This window comes from Echinops telfairi, unplaced genomic scaffold (genome assembly GCF_000313985.2).
Source record: "Echinops telfairi isolate 266 unplaced genomic scaffold, ASM31398v2 ScPeMD7_7469;HRSCAF=8507_1, whole genome shotgun sequence".
NCBI lineage: Eukaryota > Metazoa > Chordata > Mammalia > Afrosoricida > Tenrecidae > Echinops > Echinops telfairi.
The window spans coordinates 1,744,184-1,772,181 of record NW_022111373.1 but is presented as its reverse complement, the minus strand read 5'-3'; the positions used below and the strand labels follow the sequence as shown (position 1 = coordinate 1,772,181).

Sequence of the window (27,998 nt, the reverse complement as noted above, 5' to 3'; positions counted from 1 at the left end):
GAATCTGACTCGTGTGCTTAGAGGCACACAGCAGGAAGTGGCAGAGGCAAGTTTTGAAATCGAGTCTGCCTGATTCCAATCACATGACGTATGTATTCGGGTACTTTCATTCCTAAGACAGGGAAAACACATCCTGTGCCGTCAACATGGCTATCAGGGAGCCCCCAGAATCCCTGTGGCGAGAGAGAAAGTGGAGGGAGAGGGAGACAGACAGACAAAAAAGGAAGCGACAACAAATATAAGCAAATGGATCTAAAAAGCTTTCTTTTAAACAAAAAAAATTTTTAAGGCTAAATAGTGGTAGGTCTAAACATTTTGGGTCCCGGGTTCAAATTTCAGACCTGACCCCTGAATCCGGATCTTCTCTCTCTCTCAGGCTAGATGATGTGACACTCCTGTGTTCTCAAAGGCCCCCAGACAGGAAATACTAACAACTATTGCACTTATCGCTCAGCTTTGCTATCATTCAGTCAGAGAGCTTTCTCTCACGCTGGGACTCTGAGCCCATGATGGCAGGCCCCGAGTCTGTCTTGTCAGAAGCTGAGTCACCAGAGGCCATCACAAAGCCTGGAAACATTGGGCTTCAAAATTATCATATGTCCAGACTGCCTGAGGCTCAGGCAGCCTCCCAAACTGGTGCCAAGCCTAACCTTCCCTCTTTGGGGTGATATAAACCTACACTTTATATCAGGTCATCAAAACTGCAAGCCCGAACAAACAGAACAAATGACACGCCTGTGGTTTCTTTGATTCGCTGAAATCCTGAAGCAAACCCCAGAAGGCCCTGGGAAAGGGCTCCAGGGAACAGGTGTGATCGCCTCTGAAGCCAACCACGGGCCACATCCTCAGCAGAGTCGGCGTCCACCGGCGGACACATAAATAGAATCAAAGAGCTTAACCAGGTAGAAAAACAAACAACCCAGGCTGCTGTAAAGAGCTCTCCTGGCCCCTCCTGCCCTATTTTTGGAGGGCAGACTCAAGTTTTCTTGAATCGATGCTTGGTTTTTGGAGCCCACAGTTTTTCTGCCCCTAGATTTGATTCAGTTCCCACAGGACCTACCTTGACCTCTTCCCGGAAGGGTCATGACCGCCAGGTTTTGCACACTAAGTGTGACTCCTATCATCTTCCCTGAATGGCGGGAAATGAGCTCTTCCCATGTTGACTTAAATCCAGAAATATAAGTATTGCCACACACACACACTCTCTCTGTCTCACACACACTAAAAACTCATGTCATTTCATCTATTCCAACTTACAGAAATTCTGCAGGACAGAGGAGAGCCGCCCCCAGGGATCCCAAAGCTGTTCTCTTTACCAAGTCACATCTGTTTCCCAGGGAGCAGCTGGAGGGCTAGAGCGGTCAGCCGTTTGGTCGGCAGCAGAGCACTTAACCACTGCACCGCTGTGACTCCTTACACACACACACACAGAGTGCTCTAGCAAAACTGCCTAGTGGTCAGTGCTCTTGATTCAATACTAAAGTTCTCAGTGGCCCAAAGAGAGCTACCCTATAGGGCAGGGTAAAACTGTGCCTGTGAGTTCCTTCCAGAATAGAAAGCCTCAACTTTCTCCTAAGGAGCACCAGGTGATTTCGAACTGCTAACGCTGGGGTTAGCAGCCCAACTTGAAACCACTGTACCACTAGGGTAGTGTGATAGTTTTTTTGTGTCAACATGGCACCCTTAATAAGATATGGGTGTAGTTTAGCCTGTCAATCAGGTCACAGCCTAATGGTGCCTCTTGTGGGTGTGGCCTTCTCATACAAAGGATGTTGGGATATCTCTCTCTCTCTCTCTGTTTTCTCTCCCCCCACCCCAGCTGCACCTTTCTGTTGAAGAGTCACACTAAGACCTGCGTGAGCCCTGGAGATGCGTCCACTACCATTGGATCCACCAGACTTTGCACCCACCGGCCTGTGATCTTCCTGCATTCTGCATCATTGCTTGTGGCTGCATGAGTCTGAAGAGGGATTTATGGACTAGTAGCGGATTACGGACTTGATCTGACTGGGCTGGGATATTTGCTCAATATGTAATTACTTCTTGATGTAAAGCTCTCTCTTACACATATATGAGCGTCCATCGAGTTGTTTCTCTGGTCAACCCAGCCTAACACAGGTGGAAAGAACAAAATGAAGGAGAGCCAGCAGTGAGGCAACTGTCTTGGAGAGATGGCCCATATTGGCTTGGGCAGAATGGAAATTAAGAAGTGGGGCTTGGGGAGGGTGGGGGGGTGAAGATTAATAATGTTCTCTAGCATAAAATGGCAATGATGTCTCTAAGACGAACCAGAGACATATATATAAATCATAAACGCATGAACGGAGTTTGGTTTTGCACTTAATTCTAGCCCCAATCTAAAAACAATCAGTTCTTAGGACATGGTCCTGCTTGATGCTTGCCCTCACGAAGAGATAGCTGAAGATATGGTGCTATAGCAAAGTGTGAAGAAACCAGATAGTGCCCTGTTATCAGAAAGAGTAGCATCTGGGGTCTTAAAGGCTTATTTTCAAACAAGGAGCCCTCTAAGTGAGGCATCAACTAAGTCCACATGGAAGAAACACACCAGCCTGTGTGATGCAAGGATTGTAAATAATACAATTCAAGTCTAAAGATAGGAATGGCATCAGAGCTTAAATTGTGAACACCTGGTTTGCAAAAAGTGAAAGATGGCAAGTGGAAGCCCAAAATCCATGTGCAGGGTCCACATCTGGATTTAGCCTCTAATAATATCAGACGAGAGCATTGTAAAGTTGACGATGGAAGATGTAGTTAGGTCAAAATATAATCATCTTGTCATTTGATCTCCCTTTTGGTCAACTTTAAAGCTGTTTCCTTTTTTTTAAAGGGGAAATACATGTGGATTAAGCCCTGGGGGAATCCCCTCAGCCCACGGCCTGGGATGTGAATAGTTTTGCTAACATGCAGAATGCATTAGAAAGTGGATTGTTGCAGACGCAGTGAGGTTAACATTTAGCAGCCTTGTCATTTGAGCTTTCTTCTGATTTAGTTTTTAATATTTTCTGCTTTCTTTTCAACTGGGGTTTTAGCTGTTTTACTTTGTTATTCTTAGTAGTTTTTGTTGTTGCTGCTGTTTATTGATTTCTTAATGGTTTCTGTATATGAAATGCAGGCCATATAAATCTTTAGAGACAGTTATTGGAGTAATGGCCCCTTGAAGGTATGGCCAGGGAGGTTGGTGGTAAATAGGGAGCTAATAACGATGAGTACAACTTGGAAGGACATGTTCTAAAACTGATGGTGAAGATGGTTGTTCAACTCTTATGGATGTGATTGGCCATGGAATTGTAGGGCCTGTGAATTATATGCCACTGGAACTGCTGGGGGAATATAAAAACGAAGTGAGGCTGGGAACATACGCTCTAGAGTCTGCCCGCCTCGCTGTGACTCTGGGCTCTGCCACCAGGACGCACGGAGCGGGGAGACGTGAAACCACCATACAGAGTGTGGTCGTTCCCTCTCTAGGTCGGGAACGTGACCGCTCCCTCCCAGAGTGATCTGAGCAGCCGGAGGTAATGTCTCGGGAGGGTGCAACGCCGGGCCGGTCCCGCCCCGTGGTAAAAACCCTACTCGTTCCCTCACGTGATCATTTTAGGATGCCACTCTGGAAGCAGCGATGTCGCAAGATGACCCCATGGAGTCAGGGAGTTATGTTTTTTAAAAAACCTTTACCTTTTCTTTCTTTTTCTAGCTGCCCTTAATTTAATTACACTATTCCATGCTCCCAAAGGACTCAATCAATAAAAAAGGGGGCCATTTCTCTCCTCAAGCACATGAAATCCGGTGGCTGTCCCGTCCCGCAGCTGGAGGATTTCAGCTCAGCTCTGGCAGACTGATGTAAACAACATGTCCAAAGAATTTTAATTGCCATTTCATTAATGGGGTCCCATTAACATCCCTCCCCACCAGCTCTGCTGCTGCGGGCCCAGCGCATGGCTGCCCAATTACCAAACAACGAAATCCCCATAAACCTGGGCCCCGGCCGCTGAGGTTAAAGATTAAGCAGTGCCTGAAAACAACCATAATGAGGAATTAGGAACAGGCTGTGCCAAACCCCAGGGCCCCTCTCCCGGTTCCTAGCTACCTAGAAGGGCCGTGACACCATAGGCTGGGGCCAGGCATCTGACCAGTCAGCTGCTAAATGTAGAACCCACCCTCCCCTACCTCCAGATTAACACCTGTCACAGCCAAAGATCTGGGGTACAGCCCCGGAGGAAGCTGGCTCCAGCAGGAGGAGGGACTGCCAGTGCAGGAAGAGACAGGGCCTTTCCTAACAGGAAGCCCAACAGGCCGCTGGGGAGACGGGATGTGGCAACCCCCACAAAGGCAGACCCTGTCCATCTGTCTGTCTCCCACGCACCACGTACTCTCAAAGACTCACCAGAAGGCAGGGCTGGCCTTAGAGCTGCATTTTGAGAGGAGAATAATTTAGCACTCGCCATCAATAGAAAAGAAAGGTAGGTTCTCCTGGATGAAACGATTGTGATACTAAGCTTGTTCCCTGTAATGTATTGGCAAGTGTACTCTGAAATATGACAGGTAAGAATTCTCACTGGAGCATTTTGTATGAAAGAGGGTTAAAAAAAAACGGGAAGAGTTAATGTCCATCACAGAGAATCGGTTAAACAAAGTATGGCTCATTTATATGCAGCAGTCAACATCAACAGGCAGATAATAGCTATTCACAAGGATATGGCATTTACTAAATAGTCCAGGATTTAGTTCTTAGTGGAATACATAGGTAAATAGACAGACAGACAATGAGTACCAAAAACAAAACAAAAGGAAACCAAAAAACCTACTGCCATCGAGTCAATTCTGATAGGCACCTACCCCACAGCGCCTATTTTATACATTTAAAAGAACAATATATTCCCTGCTCCATTCAGAGAGACAGAGAGGAGACTGACTTTGCATTTCATACCTCATGTGTACTGTCGAGATTTTGGTTAAAAACATTTTCTAAAGTTTAAACATAAAGGTCTAGAAATGTATCTGCCTATCTGCTGACATGAAAAGATGCTCAGGCTATACTGCTGAGATCCCCACAGAAGAGGGAAGGCAGAGCCGAGCTGGCCAGAGGCTGGGAGAGTGGGGGGAGGGAGAAGTCCAGGACCTGCCTGTGTACGTGGATAAAGGGGAACCAGAAGCAGAAGCTTCGGGAATGATCAGCGGCAGCGGGTGACTTAGAAGCCGTGCCCCTGCAGCCGAGCCCAGCTCAGAGGCTGTCACTGCAGACACTGAGGCTGGCAGAGAGGTGCCAAGGCACCGCCCTGGGTGGTGTCGACTGTTGCAGGGTGCGCTCCTCCCTGTCCCTGTTGCTCCCCGAGCCACTCTGAGAGGCAAGCAGGATATTCCAACCGGATCACAGAGAGAAGAAACAGGCCTGAAGCTGCGCCTCTCTGACGGTTCGGTTGGTCTGATTCCTAGTTCTGATCAGGAAGGTCTCCTTATAATTGGTTGGCTTAAAGACCCTCCTGAACTTAAGGCACAGAGCCGGCAAATCTGTCATGAGGAGCCCCCAGCTTGCTGCACTCCCAGCGAGGCCTGTGACCACGGGGCCAGCACGGAGCCTTGCATAGGACACCAGCAGGCACCCACGCTCCCCAGAGGCAGTAGCTTTGTCTCAAAACAGGAGACGCTGACACCAAGGGCTCAAGTAAAAAGAAAATGTTCTGAGAATGATGATGGCAACAAATGTTCAAATGTGCTTGACACAGTGGATGGGTGGATGGATGGATAGATGGATGGATGGATGGATGGATGGATGGATGGATTGTGATGAGTTGTATGAGCCCCCAATAAAATTATATATGTGTGTGTGTGTGTGTATACATACATACATACATATATATATACGTATATATATATTTAGCATGAAAACATAAATAAAACAATGATTTTTAGAAAGAGAAGCAACAACGCTGAGACCACCAGGCTCGGTCTAAAGTCAGAGGGTGCACGATGAAGAGCAAGAAGCAGATGCCTCTGTGTGTGTATGGGCCTGGAGACAGGCAAAGAGAGAACTTCTCCTTCTCTACACATCACCTTCTGTTCACAACGCTTCCTCTACTGTCTTCTTATCATGTTCTTATCAACCCCCGCCTTAAACTGTAGTTCATGGCCAGGGGCTGCAAAGAAAGCCACGCAGGAGCCGATCGCAGGCTCTACAGAAGGCCCACAGGACAGAGAGGAGGCGGCACGAAGCCTGCCCATCATGCAGAAGGCAGCGGAGCCACCTACATCTCGCTGCCCCCTCCCCAGGATGACTAAGTACATACACTGTGTCTAGCAGAGACAGCTGGACGTCTGTCTACAATGTCTGGGGGTAGGGACTCAGGGACTGCACGGCACAGCCTTCCAGTGGAAAATGCCAACTCCAGCCACCTACTCCCCTAAGTGAGTGATTCACAGGGCTGCACTGTGTCCAAACATGGCCTGGAAGCAGTAGACGACAGTCATTATAAACAGAGGCCATGGAGCCAACACTGTCTGGCTTTGAATTCTGCCGCTGTGCCCACTCGCTGTGTGACCTCAACAGACTACTAAGCCTCTCCGTGTCTTTGCTCCCTCAGCTGGCAGTACACCGTGAATGAGATGACGCATGTGGCGTGCTCAGCCACGGATGGGACCCAATGTGAGAGCTCAGTACATGCAAGCTAAAATCGAATCCGTGAGGACATTTGCAGATGCACATGTTAAGTCACCGCGATAACATCCGGGCCAGGCAGCTCCAAGCAGATGGATGCGTTCCCAGCAACCTCTTCGTGCGCCCACAGATGAGTTGCATCATCACACAAGAAGACAGAGAGAACAAGAGATCCGGCAAGTGGGTGGGAAGGAGCCAGACCAGTAAAGGGCCTTTGTAGGGTTGGAGTTCAGTCTGCTCCTTGACCCTCCAAGGATCGCATCCGCCAACGGGGTGTGTGCAGATGCAGGCACCTCACGCATGAAGGGGAAAGAAGGAAGGAAGAAGACAGAGAAGTCCCGACATCTAAGCACTCTCCCTTGGCCACTGCACCGGCAAGGTGTTTACATGACCACCTGGCCAAGCTCTTGGACCCAGCTTAAAAACAGCCTGAGCACATCCTTCAAGAAAGCAGCATCTTCCAAGGCTGGACTGGACCCCCTGCCTCAGAGAGACAAAGGATTCCTGAACAGAAGGGGCTGGGAACTATCCAAAGGATGAGGTTTGGGAGGGAGAACAGAGGAGAGAAAAAGGAGGGTCAGGGATATTCACAAGCTAAGCGCCAGAAAGAGGCCGCACGATGCAGGACGAGGCTGCTGGCGGATGTCCCTCACACAAGTCATCATCGTCACCGGGGTCATCTTCACAGTTGGTCCCATCTGTGGCCTCAGAATAAACTTCAGAGAGAAATGAGAGTTTGTGCAGGCTCCCGGGCCAAGGGCTTGATCAGAGAACAAAAGGCTGCCGAAAGCAGAGCAAATGCTTCTTGTCTGCTGGATCAAGCAACACCGCACAAAGCCCTGGCAGGGGGGCAGCCAGCAAGCCCTCAGCTAATGTCCAGGTTCTGGCTGAACAGGAGACCCAGAATCAAAGAGCGGGCATCACAGTGTTTATTTGGGCAGGGAGGAGTGGGTAAAATGCTTTACTGCCAGAAAAGGTAGGGCCATGGCTAAATCTATCCATTAAAATGAACAAGTCTATCCCCTGGTTCATTCACGATCTCCATCCTCAATCTGAAAGAATAACAATGAAGATTTCTTTCCACCCCCACATGGCTGCCTGAGCATTCCCATTCCTCTGCAGTCCCTCCCAAGCCCCTTAAAAAATACAGGATGACAACTCTGGGGGTACAGGGTGGTCTTCAAGAAAATTAAGATGGAATCGCTAGAGTATCTTTTGTATGAAGAAGAATAGTTCATTTGTATCTACCTGACAAGAATTCACCACAGAGACATAAACTGTGCAAATGACAGGGCAATCATTAACTTACTTTCTGATTTAATTTTTTAAAAAGTGTTTGCTGATGATAAAAGTCTTTAATCACAATACAAGACTTAGCTCAGTTGTAGAAATACTAGGAGAATAAACAGAAAGCTTATATGAGGAGGGAAAAGTCTATGAATTGCAATCCTGCCCTGCATTACAATTCAAAAGGTAATATCTCAAGTTAACACATGAAACACAGCAGGATAAGCATACGACTGAGATCTACGAAGGTGCACAGCAGAGAAGTTAATTTGGCTGAACCAGAACCTGCATGTGAATCCTTTTAGAATTTGGAAGTGATTGGTTTGGGAGAGCAAAACTTGGTGGGATGCAGTCGGGTAGGAGACTTGCTTCTCATTATCAGATTCACAGAATTTGACTTTTTTAAAAAAATTATGTTCACACACTTTGATCAAAATTAAACTGTTCTTAAGAAACAATAAAAATATTAATTTCAAGACATAACTGAAATTTTTCTCCCAACCCCCCCAACACCTACCCTGCCCCCCAACCCCCGCTTCTCAGAGCTCTTCGTCGACTCCTGTGAAATGGCTGTCTGTACCATCCATCCGGCCATGAATCAGATTCCACTTGGAAATGCGCTAATAATTTCTACTGTTCATAAGCCTTCCACCTGGTCTCCCTAGCTAGACCTGCATTCTGGTCGCGGAGTCTTTGAGGAGTCCACCGCAGACCTGGTGAGGAGGAGATGCAGCAGCCCCGCTCTCGTTACCTGCATAGGCGTTGGCCTGCTGCAGAAGGTCGGTGCAGGTGTGCACATCTGCAAACGCTCGAATGCCCAGGCAGTTGGTGGGATGCAACTGAGACTGCAGGAAGTCGCAGCAGTTCTGCCGAACATCCATGAGTTGCAGCAAGCTGGCTGCTGGGAGCAGCACCTGGAGAAGGCATTGACAATCAGAGACCCCTGCAGGCAGGCCTTCATCGCCAGAAAGCACTGTTCCAATCTGATCATCCCCCAGGCTTTCCAGGTAGCCCTGGCCTACTTCCCAGCCTGCATTCCATCTACCAGTTCTTGGACCTTAAACCTTTTGTAACACAGAAACATGAATCAGCCACCATTTTCAGCCTCTCGGGTTTCTTGGGAAGCTGTTGTCCCAGTTGTAGAACATGCTGATAAATGATGGGGACGTAAAACTAAGTGGATCTGAAGAAATGGGCCTCAGCCCGCCACTGGAGTCCATTTGGGACATATGTGTCCCACATCGTTACATCAAAATCCATATTACCTCAGGAAAAGTGTTTCCTCGACTTCAGCATGGAGCTCTGTTGGTGCTGTCAGGCAAGTGCTGGGTTGCTAACCACAAGATCAGCAGTTCAAACCTACTTGCCACTCAGTGGGAGAAAAGTGAGGCTATATATTCCCTAAACATTTACAGCAGTGGTTCTCAACCTGTGGGTTGCGACCCCTTTGGGGGTCGAAGGACCCTTTCACAGCGGTTGCCTAAGACCATTGGAAAACACATAAATATATAATTATAAATATATAATTACATATTATTTTGTGATTAATCACTATGCTTTATGTTTAATTTATAACAATGAAAATACATCATGCATATCAGATATTTACAATTCATAACAGTAGCAAAATTACAGTTATGAAGTATCAACGAAAATAATTTTATGGTTGGGGGGGCTCACCACACCATGAGGCACTGTATGAAAGGGTCGTGGCGTTAGGAAGATTGTGAACCACTGGTTTACAGTCTCTGAAGCCCTATGTACTGTCATTATGAGTCAGAATGGATTCAATGGCAGTGGGCTTGGGCTTAGTTTGGTCCATTGCTGTGGTAGTTATATAATCTGTTGTCAATTTGAGACAAGAGCGAAGGGGTGGAGTTTAGCCTGTCAATCAGGTTGCAGCTTGAGGACCTCATTTGGAGGTGCTAAGGAGATGAACAGCCCGCTGGAGGCAGGAAATACACAGACTCCCTGCGTGACATTCCTGTTGAGAAGACACATGGAGCTACGCTAGAGACTGAGAGCTGAAGGAACCACGTGGAGACCCCTGCCAATGCTGAGATGCTTCCACTATCACTTCTACCCACTGGTCTGTGATCTTCCTGCATTCGCCATCATTGTATGTGTTTCGTGAGTCTGAAAAAGACTTTATAGATTGGTATGGGGCACATGGGCTAATAACGGATTTATGGACTTGATCTGGACTGGCTGGGATGTTTTCTCAATATGCGATTGCTCTTGTATATAAAGCTCTTTCTTATACACATATGGGTGTCTATGAATTTGTTTCTCTAGTCTACCCAGACTAACACAATTACTAAAAACACGTGGTATCAACAAAACATTCAAAGCAGCCAATACCTCAGTCAGTTAAGCAAACACAAGGGGCTTATCTGGATCCCGACAGCCTTCAGCAATGCCTCTCAGTCTTGACTGTGCCTATGAAGCTCCTGGGGCCCTAAGTAAGATTCTTGATTCAGTAATTGGTCCACGACGGGGCCTGAGATACTACATTTCTAACCAGCAGAGTTCTAGGTGAGGATTTTAACTGCTCAGCTGCAAACACGAGATTCTACGGCACTGGTTCTCCAACTTGGCTGCACGTTGGAATCACCTGGGGAATTTTGTTTTGTTTTTCACAAGTTGAAGGCTGGATTCCAGGTCCTCCGAGACTCTAAGTGTGGGCTGTGGCCTGAGCACGGAGATTTTATAAAGCTGCTCACATGCTTTGAGAACCTTTGTCTTCCGCATGCACCCTTTGCTCTGAAAGATGAATTGTTCAAGGCTCAGTCCACATCTGTGTTCCAGGCACCTGTCTCGGGTCTGGGATTGGTGGGTAGCAACATAAGCCAGATCCCCTCCCTCCGCAGGGGAGCTCACAGTCCACTGGAGCAGGCTCTCACACTTTATTCTCGCAGACAAATCTGTATAAAAAGCTTATCTTTGATTTATAAATTATCAAGGGTTCATGAGGGAGGGGGAGCGAGGACGGAGGGGAAAAATGAGGACCTGATGCCAGGGGCTTAGGTGGAGAGCAAATGTTTTGAGAATGATGAGGGCAACAAATGTACAAATGTGCTTTACACAACTGATGTATGTATGGATTGTGATGAGATGTACGAGCCCCTAATAAAATGACTTTTTTAAAAAAGCCTATCTTTGGGCACAAGCATTCTCAGAGAAAGGAGAGCTGAGTTTTCTTTAAAAGGTCACAGGACACAGGACAAATGAGTCTTTAGACTGCACTCTAGAAGACAGAAATAGTTCTTGCTCAGGTGCCTGTGCATGTGGTTTTCCGAAGTGCCAGGGAAGACCGGTGTGAGCAGGCTAGCTGGGGTGCTTGGGAAGCAAGTTTCCCTGTGAGACCTTCCACGGCTGTTGAAGATTGCCCTCTGGACCAACAAAACTGGCAAGAAGGCCAGAGTCTCTCTCTCCACTCCAAATTCCCACCCCCGCACACACACCCCCCCCATAGAAATGGCAGAGAGTCTGAACGTGGTTTTCTTAAATGACTCCGAGGAAACAAAACCCCAGAGCACAAAGGATTGATTGGAGCCTGCTGCAGTTGGGGCCCCAGAATCCCCAAACCATTTCACCTCAAAACCATCCCCACGCCTGGGACCTTTGCTCTCCGCTGCTTCCCTGGCTCAGAGAGAGAGACTCCACCAGCCAGACGCCAACTGTGCCCATGCACAAGGGCTCAGGAAGACATAGGAGACAGATGCATTATTTGTTCCTTTGTTGGTGGGTTTGTTTGTTTTGGTTTTTTGTTTGTTTTTTTGGGGGGTGGGGGGGGTTAGGTGATTTATATTCCAGACCCTGAACTTATCCCCCAACAGCAAGGAGGTCTCTGCTCTGGCTCTCATCACCTCTATGCTCAAGCCCCCAACTCTATTCACTGCCCATCCTTGGGCCTGGTCCCTCCAATAGAATCACCAACCACCCCAAGTTGGGCAAGACTGAGCATTTTCCCCCAGCACTGGGATGGCTGGTTACTCCTCACTAGCCAACACCCTTAGCATCCAACACCCAGAACCCAAAGTCTCTACTATCCCAGGTCCCAGTCTGTGGCTAAACCTCTATTTAACTTTTCTTACCTCTAAGCTTAACCTTTGCCTTGCCCACATCTGAGCTCTAGAAAACTCGTTCCTCTTCCTTCCCTCCACCCCCTCTTCCACTCATCCATGTCCCCAGCAGAGCAGCAGTAAATTAGCAGCATGTCCTTTGTAGTTTTTAAACCACTGCTTCATTCCTGAGAGAGAGAGAAGCACCCTCTCCCGAGCCATTTAGATCACAAACGACCAGCGGCAGACCCCGGCAGACCCCGGCAGACCCCGGCAGACCCCAGGTCTCTCCGCGTGAGCTCCAGCCCCACTGGCAGCCACATTCCCCACTCAGCAGTCATAAACTGGGAAAGTCAATTAACCTGTGTGCTTGTTCCGCCTGCACCAGCAGAGTCCAGGCCAGATTAGTCTGTGCCAGCTAGCCTAAGTGGAGACCCATTAACCATTCTTGTTGGGTACATACCAGGAATGAAGAGCTGTGTTCCAAGGCCCCAAATGACCTCCGTGACACCCCTCTGATCAACATCAGCTACAATGCCCTGAATTAGAGCCATAGGCTGACCAACCATCCAGCTTTTTCTAGGACTTTCCTGGTCCCAAGGCCACCCTCAGTCCCAACATCCACCCTAGAGACCCTCACCCTAAAGAAATCCTAGGGGCAATACTAGGATGATAAGGGGAAGGTTGGGGGAGAAAAGGGGAACCGATCACAATGATCTACATATAACCCCCTCCCTGGGGGACGGACAACAGAAAAGTGGGTGAAGGGAGACATTAGTCAGTGTTAAGACATGAAAAAATAATAATAATTTAGAAATCAAGGGTTCATGATGGAGGGAGGGTGGGAGAGGGAGGAGAAAAGAATGAGGAGCTGATTCCAAGGGCTCAAGCAGAAAGAAAATGTTTTGAAAATGATGGCAACAAATGTACAAATGTGTGTGACACAATGGATGGATTGTGATAAGAATTGTACGAGCCCCCAATAAAATGATTAAAAAGAAAGGCTGGGGTGTCGGGGTTAATAAGCACTGTCCAGGCACACCCTTCTCAAAGGGCTAGGTGTGAGAAGAAGCAGGGGAGGGACAGTCGGCTGTTAATCCCACAGATTTCTGAAGGTCCAACCTGCCCCCAAACTGCATTCCTAGCCGAGCCCCGAAGTCATGCCAGGAACACAGAGTCCCTTTCTCTTCCCCTCAAGCTCATGACAACCAGCCAGAGAAATGAAATACTAGTTCCTGAGGACGCTTCTTAGGCTATACCTTGTTTTAAAAACATCCCTGCATAGGGCAACCCACCTAGCATCCAACTTCCCTACTTTTTCAGGCAACCACTTCTCACCACCACTGAAGCGATTTTAACTCATCGGGGTCCGATAGAGCAGAGTGGAACTGTGAATCTTTACAGGAGCAGAAAGCTTCATCTTTCTCCCATGGAGCAGCAGGTGGGTTTGAACTGCTGACCTTGAGATGATTAGGGCCTAACAAGAAAAGCTCACTGAGTAGGCAAAAGTGGTAAGGCTTGCCATCACTCCATGCCCCATCCAGTTTGTGTCCACTTCCGCCTGAGAGCATTTCCAGCCTGCTTGAAAGGAGGGGGGCTTGTGCTTGCTCTCATTGCGCCTTCCCCTCTTTGATCTGGCACTGGGATCAGCTAGGGCTCAAAGGCCCTTTTCTCCCCACTACTTGCTTCCTACACTGGAAGACAGACAGGAGAGTCACAAAGTCAATTCCTGAGAAGGACTATTTGAAGTTTGGAAGATAAATCACTGCTCAAACTCTGGATCTCTTGGACAAACTGGGGTTCTTGGGTCTGAACAGAACAAAAGCAAATCCCGGGAGGCTCAGAAAGCAAAAACATCCTTGGGGCAACTATCCGGGTTCCCTCTCCCTTTACCAACAAGGACTTTGAGAGGATTTCCTCTTCTCTTCTCTAACTTGAAACTCTACTCCCACCTGCAACAAGCTCGCAGCAGGGCAGAAGGCCAGGCTCAGGTTCTCAGACGCTGAGGTCGACCTGTTGCAGTGGGCCCTGGAGAGAAGAAACGGAGGCAGGGCAGGAATAGCTGACTGGAACCACCTGCAGGGTGAAGACTGCCGTAAACCAGAAAGCATTCAGCTTGCCTTCTGCAACCTCGACAGGATGGTTCTTGGAAAACCATCGAGGCCGTGGGGTGACCCTCAGCAGAGCACTTACACGTTCCCCTGCAGCTGGCAATTGGCTTGCCCTTCGCTTTTCGGGAACAGACCTGTCTTGTTTTTTCTTTCCCTTGGATAACATGAAAACACAGCAAAGGATATCCCGTCACGGAATTTGTTTCCTTTAGCAAAAACAAAAGGAAATGCCCTGCCCCAGCGAGCACCTACGCCTGGAACCCCAGGGCGACAGGGCCAGGCACAGAGGAGGGCACCGCCGGAGGCCAGGAAACGGGCTGCCCAGGCCCTTTGCCCCGGGCGCTCGGTCAGCACTGGGCAGGAGGGCTGACCTGGCAAAAATGCTAACGAAAAATGCGCAGAGAGCAAAGTGTCTGGGTGACCAGGCGAGCCCTCCAAACGGCACTCAGGTTCAAAGCCTGAACTTCCGATATGTGGCCTTCAATGGTCACCAACCCCGTGACGGAGGGCAAAAACCACCAGCAACAGGAGCACAACAAGGGGACTCGAGGTTAGCTGGGAGGGTGCAAGGAGGTAATGACCATGGCCCTTGACACAGAGCACGCTAACTATGCTAGTTTTGGTTGTTGTTGTTATTGTTGTTACCCAGCATTATCGGCTGGAGTCAAAATCCGGATCCTTTATTCAACAAGAAACTATAGCTCACCACAACCACAGAGCACAGGGAGTCAGAAGAGGGTGTGCTCTGCCACCTCCCCCCTACGGGGCACACTTAGTTCAGTGACACCATTCAATGTCAGTTACTCATCAAAAATGGAATCAAGAGATCGTGGACTTTTCCCACGGACTTTCTGAAGCCTCTTCCCACGACTGCTGTCACCTCCACCCACCTTCTCCCTGGGAGGGCCACTCCTGGTCTCTGCAAGGTCTGTGTGTCTAGCGAGAAGTTACAGGGACAGCTCTGCCCGCAGCTCCTGTCTCACAGCTCAAAGGCTCCTGCTCCTGCTTTTCGGGCTTTTACGCGAGCCCCCCACCCGACGTTCACTGCCCCAAAGCCTCAGCAAACACTGCCCGAGGAGACACCTGGTGAGCACCACCGCAGCAGGTACGGAGAGCATGGAGAAGAATCTCTTCCTCTCAACTGTTTGGGTTTTGTTTTCCCCAAGGTCAAAGTCAGTTTCAAGTGAGGAAGCCAAAGGAAAAAGAAGAGCGGATACACCACATGGCTCTACATGGCTCACAGCTCCTCAGTTGAAGGTTGCATGCTGTGCCTCTTATGGAAGCCTCCCCCCTTCACACACACTCAGAAAATTCCTATCACTGCTACGGAGTGGCTTCTAACTCACAGCGATCACTCCACACACATCCTAGAAAGCTTCGTTCGATCCAAACACCAAACTGTGAAGCGATTCCTTCTCAACAAATCCACCATCTCGGTTTACACAATACTAAAGCCAGTGCCTTCATCTCTCTAGCCCTTCCCCCTAAAGAATACTGCACGCTGTGATTCACACCAGGATGAAACAGGCATTTCCACGTTCTTGAAAATTCTTCCCAACAAGCCCGTGTTTGTCCTGTGTCCTTCAAGAGACTGTCAAGGTGACGTCGTTGGCATCTCAAAACCCGTCGCTATAACCTCTGCCTTTAATTCACCTTTGAGGTCTTGGGGCTTTTTTTTTTTTAACGGCACCTACCTAGACTAAGACGAGATTGAGAGAACTTGTCTACCACCATCCACTGATCTCAAAGGCTTGTTTAAACGTGTACAAGTACGAACTGAAAGCCTGGGCGTCATACCGCTTGACGTACCTCTGTAGCGCAGGGCCTGCAAGAAACGCTCAGACACTGGGAACACAGGCAGAGTAGGCAGGCCTGACTTCCCAATCTTCCTTCAAGATCTGGCTCAAAGAATGCTTCCTGCAGGAGTCCTGTCCTGACCACCCTCCTCAAGGCAGAAATGACCCTTCCTGCTTCCTGACAACCCCATTCTGGCGTCTACCACATCGCAGCAGGATTGCCCTCTTGCTTAGGCGTCTGTCTCCACCCTCGGCTCAGGTGCTCTGTCCCCATACTGTCTACTGGAACAGGACCAGGGCTCCGAAAATGTATGTTGCGTGAACTAATGAATGAGTAAGCCGAGACCCACAAAATAGTCTGCCAAAAGGAAGGAGGGAGGATTGAGATGATCTGTTAGCACTATGCTGTCTAAATGATGCTTCCACCCTACAGCTGGTCATTCCATGCATCCCTTAGGGACTCCTGAGCACAGAGCCACAGCTGGTACCTGGCCAAGCACTTAGGGCACCCTTGGGCAGAAGTTACCGCAAACCACTCCCCTTGAGAAGAATTCTGAGCCACTTCAAAGCCAGATGGAATCGGTCTCTGCTTCCCACCCCAGACCATGGATCCCACTTCTCTGGTTCCTCACCTTCAGCGAGGCTCACCCTAAAGTTTTCCACACATCTGGACTCCATCACCATCTTCCTAGTCCTCATTAATCGGCGCCAACCCTGGTTGAGTGTTTTCATGTGTTCTTAGTGCGTGAGCTGTAGTAATTCCTTTGATCCTTACACTAGCCCTATGAGTACTACTACTCTGTCTGTATCACAGATGCAGGCAATGAGGCAAAGAGAGGTTACGTAAGTAACTTCCTCAGGGTCATGCAGCTAGGGAATGGCGTGACCAAGATTTAAACACAAACAGTCTAGCTTAAGACCATCCAAGAGAATGGGTACCATTAGGATTTCACAGATGAGAAAGGTGATCCTCGAAGCTAGGTCAGTAGTGGCTTGGGGAGGTTCTGGCGGGCGGCAGGAAAAGCAAGCCAGTGGCTGGCAGAGTAGAGGAGGGGCCTTCAAAAGGTTCATCTATCGTCTCTGGCCAGGGACCTGGGAGAACCCAAGAGATCACTGAATACTCTAATCCAGGGGTCCTCAAACTTTTTAAACAGGGGGCCAGTTCACTGTCCCTCAGACCCGTTGGAGGGCCGGACTATAGTTTAAAAAAGAAACTATGAACATATGCACTGCACTGCACATATCTTATTTTGACGTAAAAAAACAAAATGAGGCTAAAACACCTGGCGGGCCGGATGAATGTCCTCAGCAGACCGCATGTGGCCCGCGGGCTGTAGTTTGAGGACCCCTGCTCTAAGAGGTCACTGAATACAGATGAAACAATGGGGGATCCTGCCAAGGACTGTGCTGAGAAAACCTTGTGAATTAATGGCAAGCCAAAACTCAGACCCACATTCTCAAATGAACACTCAAGTCCTACTCAATTCCCACTTCATCACTTTGACTGCATGGTTTAAGAGTCTGCACACCTTCAGTCTGGCCCCCTGCCACCTATCCCACAAAAAGCAAGTGTGGAGCCATTTACCCACACCCACACCCACACCCACCCCAAGTCCTCCGATTGGACTAGCTGTGATGATCGCTTTAAGATCATTCATGTTGTAAACTAACTTTAGAGAGATCAGCCACGGGGTCAGGCCAAAGTTGCAAGAATAAAATACCTGCCCAAGCAATAAAGATGCAGACCGGAGCATCTAATTATCCAAGTTTACAAACACTTAGCACTTTACAAGGGGAAAATGTCATTCGATGCATAATGAAAAGAGGGAAGGAAGCTAAAATCGTTTCTTTAAAAGCAGGCTCAGGATTCATTTTATTGACTAACTCCATCTAATTCCAATCACACGATTCCACAACCTCCTCCTACTCTTGTATTCGATTTATACTGAATCACTTTGCACTCGCTGCCCCCAAATCACTCCGCTATTGGAATTCCGCTAGGAAACCTGGTAGGTAACCAATGCATTGCCACAGTCCTGCTGAGGCTCAGTCCTGGTGGCCGACACTACGGGTGTTCAGAGGCACGTGGTGGCTAATGTTGAAACAGGAACAAACAACTGTAGCAATTACACAACCCAAGAGACTGTCTCAGGGGCCAGGGACCAAAATAGGCTCTACTGTGGGTAGAAGGAGCCCTAGCGGTGCTGGGGAATACACATGGGGCTGCTAATTACAAGGTCAGCAGTTCAAAAACCCAGCAGCCACTCCAGAGGAAAAACATGAAGCTGTCAGTTCCTGTATAAAGATTTACAGACTCAGATACCGGATTTAGGGTTGCTATGCGACGGAATCGACTCATTGGCAGTGGGTTTGGTTTTGTAGTCTATTGTGGGTGGACTCTGCCGACCCAAATGCACTGTTCCCCACACTTGTCTACAGCCTAACCCCTCAAGAGTACCACTCACCACACCAAGCTAACTGACAGTCATCTCCTGAAAGGCTCTTAACAGACCCTCCCCTTCCCCCAAAATTGAGTTCCCCTGAAATTACCTCTCTTGTATACTGTTCTTTTCCTCCATTGGACTTGTCACAATTTATACATAGACAATATTGGTGTATTTGGCAAAACAGCAGACTTCATAATGAGACTATAAGCTCCACGAGGGTAGGCAACAGAATCTCCACAACTCACGGCTCCAACCAACCACAATGAGAGGTGTTTAAACATCTTGGCTGAACTGAATGAACTGTTACCCATTCATTCAGCCTCCCAAACACCTTGACCTGGAACAAGGAAATTGTTGTTAGGTACCCCCTCCAGTTGGTTCCAACTCATCGAGACCCCGTGAACAGCAGAACGTAACACGGCCTGCTCCTGCACCGCCTCCAACTGTTGTTAAGTTTGAGCCCAATGTTGCAGCCACTGTGTCAATCCATCTTCTTGCCAGCCCTCCTCTTTCGCACGGCCTTTCGACTTTCCCAAGCAGAATATCTTTTTCCCGGGACTGGTCTCTCCTGAAAACATGTCCAAAGGATGTGAGACAAAGTCTCATCAACCCCACTTCTAAGCAACAGTCTAGCGGTGCTTCCCTAAGATTTGTTTGTTCTTCAGGGAGCCGGGGGTATTTTCAATATTCCTTGGCTTTACCATAATTCAAAAGCAGACTCTTCTCTGGTCTTCCTTATTCACTGTCCAACTTCTACGTGCATATGAAGCAACTGAAAATACTGTAACTTGGGTCAGGCACACTTTAGTCTTCAAAGGAACAACCTCGCTCAGGAAAATTTTGAAGAGGTCTTATGCAGCAAATTTGCCCAAAGCCAGATTTCACTTGATTTCCTGGCTGCTGCTCTATGAACACTGATTGCCAATCCAAGTAAGACAAAATCCTTGGCAGGAGAACTCTCATCTTGTCTCTGTTTATGACCAGGTTATCTACTTGTCCAGGTGGGACAAATTTTGCTTTCTTCACATTGAGTTAAAATCCATACTAAAGACTGCAGTTTTTTAATTTTCATTAGCAAGTGCTTCAAGTCGTCCCCATTTTCAACAAGGCTATATTATCTGTATATTGCAGAATGTTAATAATCTTTCCTCCAATCCTGTCGCCTTGTTCTGCATATAATCCTGGTTCACACACTATCTGCTCAGCACATAGAATAAGAATGGTGAAAGGATATCATCCTGACACACATCTTTCCTGATTTTAAACCACATAGTATTTATTCCTTCATATGGTCTTGGCTGTGTAGTTTCCAATGAAGTATTCCGGAATCCCTATTCTTTGCAATACGATCCACAGCTTGTTATAACCACACAGTTCATTGCCTTTGCTTAGTCAATGGGAACCACGCACACATCTTTTTGGTTTGGGGAGTCACTGCTTTTAGTCATGATTCAGCGTACTTTGGCAATGAGACCCTTCCTGCCACATTCCCTTCTAAATCCAGCTTGCCTTTCTGGCAGCTTCCTGCTGAGGTAATGCAGCAGTCATTAATGACATGGTTCAATAATTTCCATACTCTGCAGGGTGACCTTTCTTCAGAATGGACATAAATAAGGATCACTTTTAGCAGGGCGTCCAGGTAGCTCTGTTCCAAATCTCCTGGTGTAGATAAATGCGTGCTTCCAGGGCTTCCACAACTTGTTAAGGCATTCCAGTGGTGTTCTGTCCATTCCAAGGGCTTTGTGCCTTAGCTTAATGCCTTCAGGGGAGCTTGGACCTCTTCCTTAATACCACGGACTCTGGATCATAGGCGACTTCTTGAACTGATGGAACATTGACCACATTTGAGGGGGAGGGGGGGGTACAGTGACTGTGTATTCTTTCCTTCTTTTAATGGTTCTGAATCATTTAATATTTTGCCAATTCAAGGCTGGAATTTTTCTCTAAATTCAATTATTTGTACATTTCATTAAAATACTTGACTTTTCTTCTCAGGCTGCGCTTTGAAGTTTTCTGTTCAGTTCTCTTAATTTATCATATCTTCCCTTCACTTTAGACTCTCTACATTCAAGGGCAAGTTTCAGGGTCCCTTCTGATATCCACTTTGGTCTTTTCTTTGTCTTTCTAACGACCTTAAACTTTCTTCATATATATTTTTAAAGCATTTTACTGGGGGCTCGTACAACTCAACACAATCCATCCATCCATCCATTGTGTCAACCACATGTTTACATTGGTTGCCATTGCCATTCTCAGAACATTTGCTTTCTCCTTGAGCCCTTGGTACCAGCTCCTCATTTTTCCCCTCCCTCCCCCCTCACCAACCCTTGATAATTTATAAATCATTACTATTTTGTCCTTACACTGTCCAATGTCTCCCTTCACCCACTTTCCTGTTGTCCATCCCCCAGGGAGGGGGTTATATGTAGATCATTGTGATCACTTCCCCCTTTCTCCCCCACCTTACCCTTACCCTCCAGTTATCTCTACTGTCATTATTGGTCCTGAGGGGTTTATCTGTCCTGGATTCCCTGTGTTTCCAGCTCTGATCTGTGTTCATCCTCTGGTCTAGCTCGATTTGTAAGGTAGAATTGGGATCATAAGAGTTGAGGGAAGGAAGCATTAAAGAACTAGAAGAAAGTTGAATGTTTCCTTGGTGCTACACTGCACCCTGACTAGCTCGTCATGTAAGATATTCTTATTGTCATTCCACTCATCAGATCTTCTGTAACTCCTGTTCAATGCATCAAATTTGTTATTGAAATGTTCTCTAAAATTCAAATAGATACAGTCAAAGTCATATTTGGTTCTCATGGACTACTTTTATTTTCAACTTCAGCTCGATCTGAACTTATATATTAGCCATCTGTCTACTTCACAGTTGCCCCAGCCTTGTTTTGGCTGGTGATACTACACTTTTTCATGGGCTCTTATAGTCGATTCGGTTCTTGTGTGTTCCACGTGTATATTAGCCCTTTACACTGTTAGAAAAAGTATCTGCGATGAAGAAGTCGTTGGTCTTGCAAACTTCTAATATGTGATCTCCAGCTTATTTCTCTTACTGAAGCCATGTTTTCCAACTACTGACCCTTCCTGTTTCCAACTTTTGTTGGAAGTGACAATAATTATCAATGCATCTTGATTGCATGTTTGATCAATCTCAGCCAGAAGAAGGTGGCAGAATTCCTTCATCTTCAGCACTGTCATCAAAGGCTTCTGTGTACACTTGAATAATAGGTGTATTAACTGGACTTCCTTGTAGGTGGACGGAGAGGAACCTGCCACAGGCGGCACTGTACTTCAAGCTAGGTCTTGAAATATTCTTTCTGAACACGAAAGCATCTCTCTTCAATTGCCGTTTTTAGCATAGTGAACTACGTGATCACTTGACCCACAATGGCCAATACCAACCCATTTCAGCAGGAAATCGATCTTTATACATTGTATTTCATTTTTGACAGCTTCGAAGTTTCCTAAATTCAAATTTCATACATTGCTCCTAACAATGACTAATGGATGTTTACAGTGTTTCTGCTCATTTTGAGTCCTGCCCCATAAGCAAATAAGAGCCCGGAAGCTCTTCTCTCTCCACAGCCTCAAGGTTAACCTGCTTTGAGAAGGCAGTCCCTTCCCTGATGGGATCTGATGGGCCTTCCAACTGAGGGGCTCATCTTCTGGCACTGGATCTGACGATGTTGTGCTGCTGTGTGTATGGTTCTCGGCCACTAATCCCTCAGAAGTGGACAGGCTACTTCTTCCTAGTCTTTTCTTAGTCGGGAAGTTCTGCTGAAACCTGTCCACTATGGGTGACCCTGTCGACACTTAACATACTGTTGGCATAGCTTCTAGCATCATAGCATGCAAGTCACCACAGTACGTCAGAGTGACAGATGAGTGGTAGAGAACAGGAGTCGTGATCTAGATCAGGGAAATATAGGTTGGTCACTAGAGAGGTACCTACCACACAATAACCAACTAAGGCAATAGTGGGCTTAAATTGTTTTACATTAATTTATGTAACTCTAATTAAATAGTGGGATCCTTAAGAATATGATGTCATGTATCTTTTGTCTGGTTTTGCCCAGTGATATGTGGGGCTCAAGAGAGGACCACAGCCTCGTCCTCTCCCCTGCAGATGATGCTGACACCTGATGGTCTCACGGGGCAGATGCACCCTCTGGGGGAAGTCTTTCTTTGCTGCCCTCTCCTTCTCCTCTCATGGCTCCAGAGTTCTGAAGGTGAAGGCGGGGCAGCAAAAGGAGCAAAGGAGGACAAGGGTCCAGACAGTACATTTCACCACCTGAGCCCTACTGAGGCTCAGTCCTGGTGCTTGGCACCTGCAGGTGCTCAGAGGCCTTTGGTGCACTGTGTTAGAACAGGAACAAAGTATAGAACCACACAATCCAATACTCAAAATACTTGAGATAAGAAACAAGGAGGAGAGAACCTGGGCTACTCGGGCTTCTCATTCTTCCCCTCACCAAAATGTTGCCCTGGCGTGAGTTAAAGACTTTCTCCTCTAGAAGCCCAAACTCACCTGGAGGTGATATTGCCTAGAGGTTAAAGCGCATGAGCATCAGGGTCAGGCAGGCATCAGTTTGAGGGCCAGTTCACCTACCTACTGGCCGTGTGACTCAAAGCAAGTTACCTGGTTCCCTCTTCAGTTACACAGTGAGCTGTCGTCATGAGGGGGCATGGGGGGAATAATGCGTGGAAAGGGGCGGACACTGGCTGTACAGTACACAGAGCTATTGGCTAGGGCTAGGTTTACCTGGACGTTCTCTTCGGTCACCTCAATTTCAGCAGTATAGATATAGTCAATCAGCTTGCTCAGAGTCTGCCCATCCACGTCCTTGATTTCAATCTTCTTGGCTTTACTCTCAGACATGTCACCTGAAGTTCAAAATACAAACAAAATGGCCATGAACTTGGAACCTACACTGTGCTTAGCTTTCACGTGGCCTCTTGTGTTGTGTTGGCAACATAAAAGCACTGTCTGTGTTCCAGGAGGCAGTATCGGGGATTTCTTGCACTGAAAAGACTGAATCAGCTAACCGACCCTCAGGTCATATCAACTTTGGGCCTGTGATCATTTGCAAATCAAAGTGGAAGCGTCCCTCTCTCAACCGGATGCCCATTCTACTTTGGGGGCAAATCTGAGTAGTACCTCTGGTCACCAGCGCTTACTGTGGACTGCTCCACATAGGGCCACGCAAAGCAAACCAGACACAGCACCTGACTGAAATAGGCACTGAAATGCAAAAAAATTTCAAAATACAGGTGGCAAAAGTGCAAAAGGATAGCGAGATGGGGAAGCTGTTAACAAGGAATACTAGAAAAGGGAAATGTTCTAAAATTGATTGAGGTAATGGTTGCACAACTCTTCTTGATCTGATTGAACTATTGAATTGTATAATATTTGGATTATGACCCAATAAAGCTGTTTATTATTTTTTAAGTGTAAAAGTATGCACATTTGATTTCAGGGGCTTACGTGGAGAGCAAATGTTTTGAGAATGATGAGGGAAATGAATGTACAAATGTGCTTTACACAATTGACGTATGCATGGATTGTGATAAGAGTTGTATGAGCCCCTAATGATTTTTTTAAAAGGTTTAAAAAAAAATCTGCACACTACGATAACAGCAACAACAAAAAGTAGCATTTATTGAGCGCTAATGATGGCCCTGGTGACACAGAGGTTATGCATTGGGCTGCAATCCAAAAGGTCGGCAGTTCAAAACCATCAGTCACTCCGAGGGAGAAAGATGGGGCTTTCTACTCCCATAAACAGCTACAATGTTGGAAACCCACAGGGGGTCACTGTAAGTCAGCACCGACTTGAAGGCAGCGAGTTTGGTTTTATAGGAATGATGGCCCCGGTGCTGCAAATAGTTAACACACTCAGCTGGCTGGAGGGTAGAAGTCCATCCAGAGATACCTTTCCAGAAGAAAGGACTGGCATTCTACTTGCAAAAAAAATCAAGCATTGAAAACCAATGGAACACAATGCTGCTCTGACACACACAGGGGTTGTCATAAATTAGAGTTGATTCAGCCGCCACCAGATTTTTGGCTGATTATGGCCAGGTATTATACCAAGCACTTTTAACTATTGCCTCTTGCAATCCTCACAACTATCTATGAGGTTCATTAAGACTGTCCCCATTTTGCAGATGGGTAATTTATTTTGCTGATAGTCACACATGTAAGAAGGGGCCAGGATGGAACTGAAACCCAGGGAGTCTGACTCCAGGGCCCACACTGGTAAGCACTACACTACACTAAATCTAAAGAGAGGAGCAACAAACCCCACCTGGCAAACCTGCAAGGCACCCTAGTAGGAAGTGACATTTGAGCTGGGTCTCAAAGGATGGAGAAGTGTTCAGCAGGTATTAAAGGTGAGGAAGGATGATCTGGGTGTAGGAAACAATCATAAATACGAGGAAAGACCCCAAATGGTGACTTTGGGAATGGTGAGAGGCTGGGACACAAGGGTGTCAATGAAAGGAAGAGATCTGGGAGGCAGATCAGCTCAGGACTCGCAGAGCCCACCAAACCACACAAATCAATGTGGATTGTGTCCTGAGGGTAACCACACATCATTGAAAAGTTTGAAACAGAGGGGTGACATTAACATCTGGGTATTTTGGAATGAAATTTTGAGTTCAGAGTGAAACTGGATCAGAAGTAGGGAGACCAGTTGAGAGGCCTTGAAAACAGTCCAAGAAAAAGCTGACGTGGGCCAGTGACCTAGGGCAGCACCACTACATTTCCACAGAGAGGCCCCCTCCCTTCGGCCTCCCCTCCATCCACGACACACAGGTCTACCTAGCGTCAGGCTCATTCAGCACGAGCTGCTGATTTCAGAAGGCAACGAGGTGGAAGACTTGTGTCTTTGCAGACTGAAATAAAGGGCAATGTGCTTGCAAGAAAGAAGGGCTTCAGAAGCCCCGGTGTGAATGTGAAAACAGAGCCGGGGCGGTTGTTTCCTTTCTGTGGAATCTGGACCTCAGAGCCAGGAAACTGAGGTGCAGTACAGCATGTGGGCTGAAGACACCCACCTCCAGGCCGCGCGTCCCCTACAAGATCCCTCCACCAAACCACAGCCCCGTCACGACACAGTCCTAGCTCTGAACGGCTCTGTGACAGGGAGAGAGAAAAGAAAAACAAAACAAAAAACATTCCAAGCCCTGCCTGCTCCCTTGACCAAAAACGTCACTCAATTTTCACTTCTCTTTGGCAGCAGAAGATGGACCACCAATGAAAGGGCTCAACACAAACTCCCAGGAGCAGGATGAAGAAAGGGAAAGAGAAAAACACAGCAGGATTTCTCCCTTAGCCATAAGACAGTCTCTCTCTCTCTCTCTCTCTCTCTCTCTCTCTAGTTTACTCCTAGACATATAAACAGAAGAATGCATGCCCAAAGAAATGGAAGTTAAACTCATCTCGCCAAACAGCTATTTAAAAGTTGGTTAGAGAGGGTCCAGTAGTAATTACATTGCAAACAGTAAGCAAAGACAATCAATTCTTAGTTTCAGAGCTTGAGCCTTAGAAAACAAAGCTAATGGGGCCACAGAGGATGTATGAACCACTGAAGATAATTTTTAAACCTTAAACCAGAAACACCTTAAGTCATTTTAAAACAGAGCAATAGTTTAGCTTAACAAGTAAATGAAGGTCTGCCCTGAGCATTAGGAATCACCAAGCCAAACGCACTGCCAATAGAGTTAATGGAAACTCATAGCAACTCTAATGGACAGAGGAGACCTGCCCCGTGAGTTCCTGAGACTACGACTGTTCACTGAGTAGAGGGCCCCTTCTTTCTCCCATGGAGCAGCTAGTGATTTCGAACTGCTGACCTTGCAGACTGCAGCCCAACATGAAACCACTGCTACACCACCAGGGCTCCCTAAGAACTACCTATATAGGATCAAATAGACAACAGCAACTCAAACAGATTAGGCAGGAACCTGAGGAGCAGTGAGTGGATGTTAATGAGGGAGGAACAACTCATAACATGAGGGAGAGAACAGTTGCAACCTCTCGAAGAACGTAATCGAAGTCAAAAGTGTCCTGGGAGAAACAGTTGAATCGTTGTAGGTTTGCTGGGTATATTTGAAGCAACAACAACATTAATACAATTTAGGGAGGAAAGAAAAAGACCGAAAAGAAAGTGTGCCTTGACTTGGAAGAACAGAATGATTCGGGAGCTCTTGTGTGCATGTGAAAACAGAGCCTGGGCTCCCTGTGGAATCAGCTACAGGAGCCAGTTTCGGGCTTTATAATTGTAAAGTAAAAGAAATGGAAACTTCTGAAATTGTAAGCAAGAAGTTCGTTTTCTAGCTGGCTAACTCCAACTAGCTGCTAGACACAATTTTCTAGATGTAGGATGTTGGGAGATACTTTTCCTGCTTCTTTATACAACGCTGAAGTTTGAAGGTCCTACATCAAGTCCCTATCATTTCGATGAACGCAAACTCCAAACTCACTGCCATCGAGTCACTTCCAATCAAAGCGACCCTAGAGGACAGGGTAAAACTGCCCCTGCAGGTTTCCGAGACTACAAACTTTTTCAGGACTAGAAAGCCTTGTCTTTTTACTGCAGAGCTGCGGATGGTTTCGAACGGCTAACGTTTTAGTTAAAAGCCCAACACTCACCAATGAGAAGATGGCTACAGTAAATCAGATAAAAGGTGATGGTGGCCTGGACTAAGGAACTATGTCTTGAAACATCTTTGGATTCTCAGACTCTACCTTAGGGCCTTGCACCTAAGCAAGCAATCTCTGATTATCAGGAGAACCCGGGACAGCAAACGATCCCACAAATCTGTTGTTCCACAGATAAGTGTCCACAGATAAAGTGTCTTTTTTTTTAATTTAATTTCATTGGGGGCTCATACAACACTTATCACAATCCATACATGCATCCATTGTGTCAAGCGCATTTATACATTTGTTGACATCATCATTCTCAAAACACCTGCTTTCCACCTGAGCTCCTGGCATCAGCTCATTTTTCCCCTCCCTCTCCACTTCCCCCTCCCTCATGAACCCTTGATAATTTACAAGTCAGTAATATTTTGTCATATCTTACACTGTCCAACGTCTCCCTTCATCCACTATTTCAATTCTTATTGCTACTACTTACCTTTGTGTTCTGAAAAAGAGAAGATCCTTATTCTTTACACAAGGATCCTTCATGTGTGTTAAGATCATCATTAAACCTTCTTTCTTCAAATCCTCATCTGTCTAAATCCTAATGTGTGGGTTGCCAGCAAGAGCTGAACACTTAAGGTCTATGTCACATGTCAATCTCACATGAGAGAGAAATGCCAAACAGGGCTCCAAGTGAGGAACGAAAGGCTCGTGTCACCACACAGATGCTCAAATCAATCCCAAGCAGCAGCAGGGCACTATCATGACAGCCACCTCTCAAAAACCATAGGCACTTCATAAACAGTAAAGTGAAATCGGCAGTGAGAAGGGTGTAGGAGGCCTGGTAGGGCGTGATCAAGGGTAATGTAACCAAAAGGAATTACTGAAACCCAAATGAAGACTGAGCATGATAGTGGGACAAGAGGAAAGTCAAAGGAAACAGAGGAAAGAGCTCGGAGGCAAA

The 27,998-nt window shown here is 47.0% G+C and overlaps 1 protein-coding gene across 1 annotated transcript in view; it reads right to left on the bottom strand.

Moving 5' to 3' along the window:
* KLHL3 (kelch like family member 3) overlaps window positions 1-27,998 on the bottom strand; it is a 133,929-nt gene that overhangs the window by 67,228 nt on the left and 38,703 nt on the right. Inside the window, exons 4-5 of the mRNA XM_045285035.1 lie at window positions 23,147-23,268; window positions 8,709-8,871 (exon numbers count right to left, since the gene is read on the bottom strand). Of these exons, the coding sequence (XP_045140970.1) occupies window positions 8,709-8,871; window positions 23,147-23,268 (285 nt within the window). The remainder of the gene's footprint in view (window positions 1-8,708; window positions 8,872-23,146; window positions 23,269-27,998) is intronic.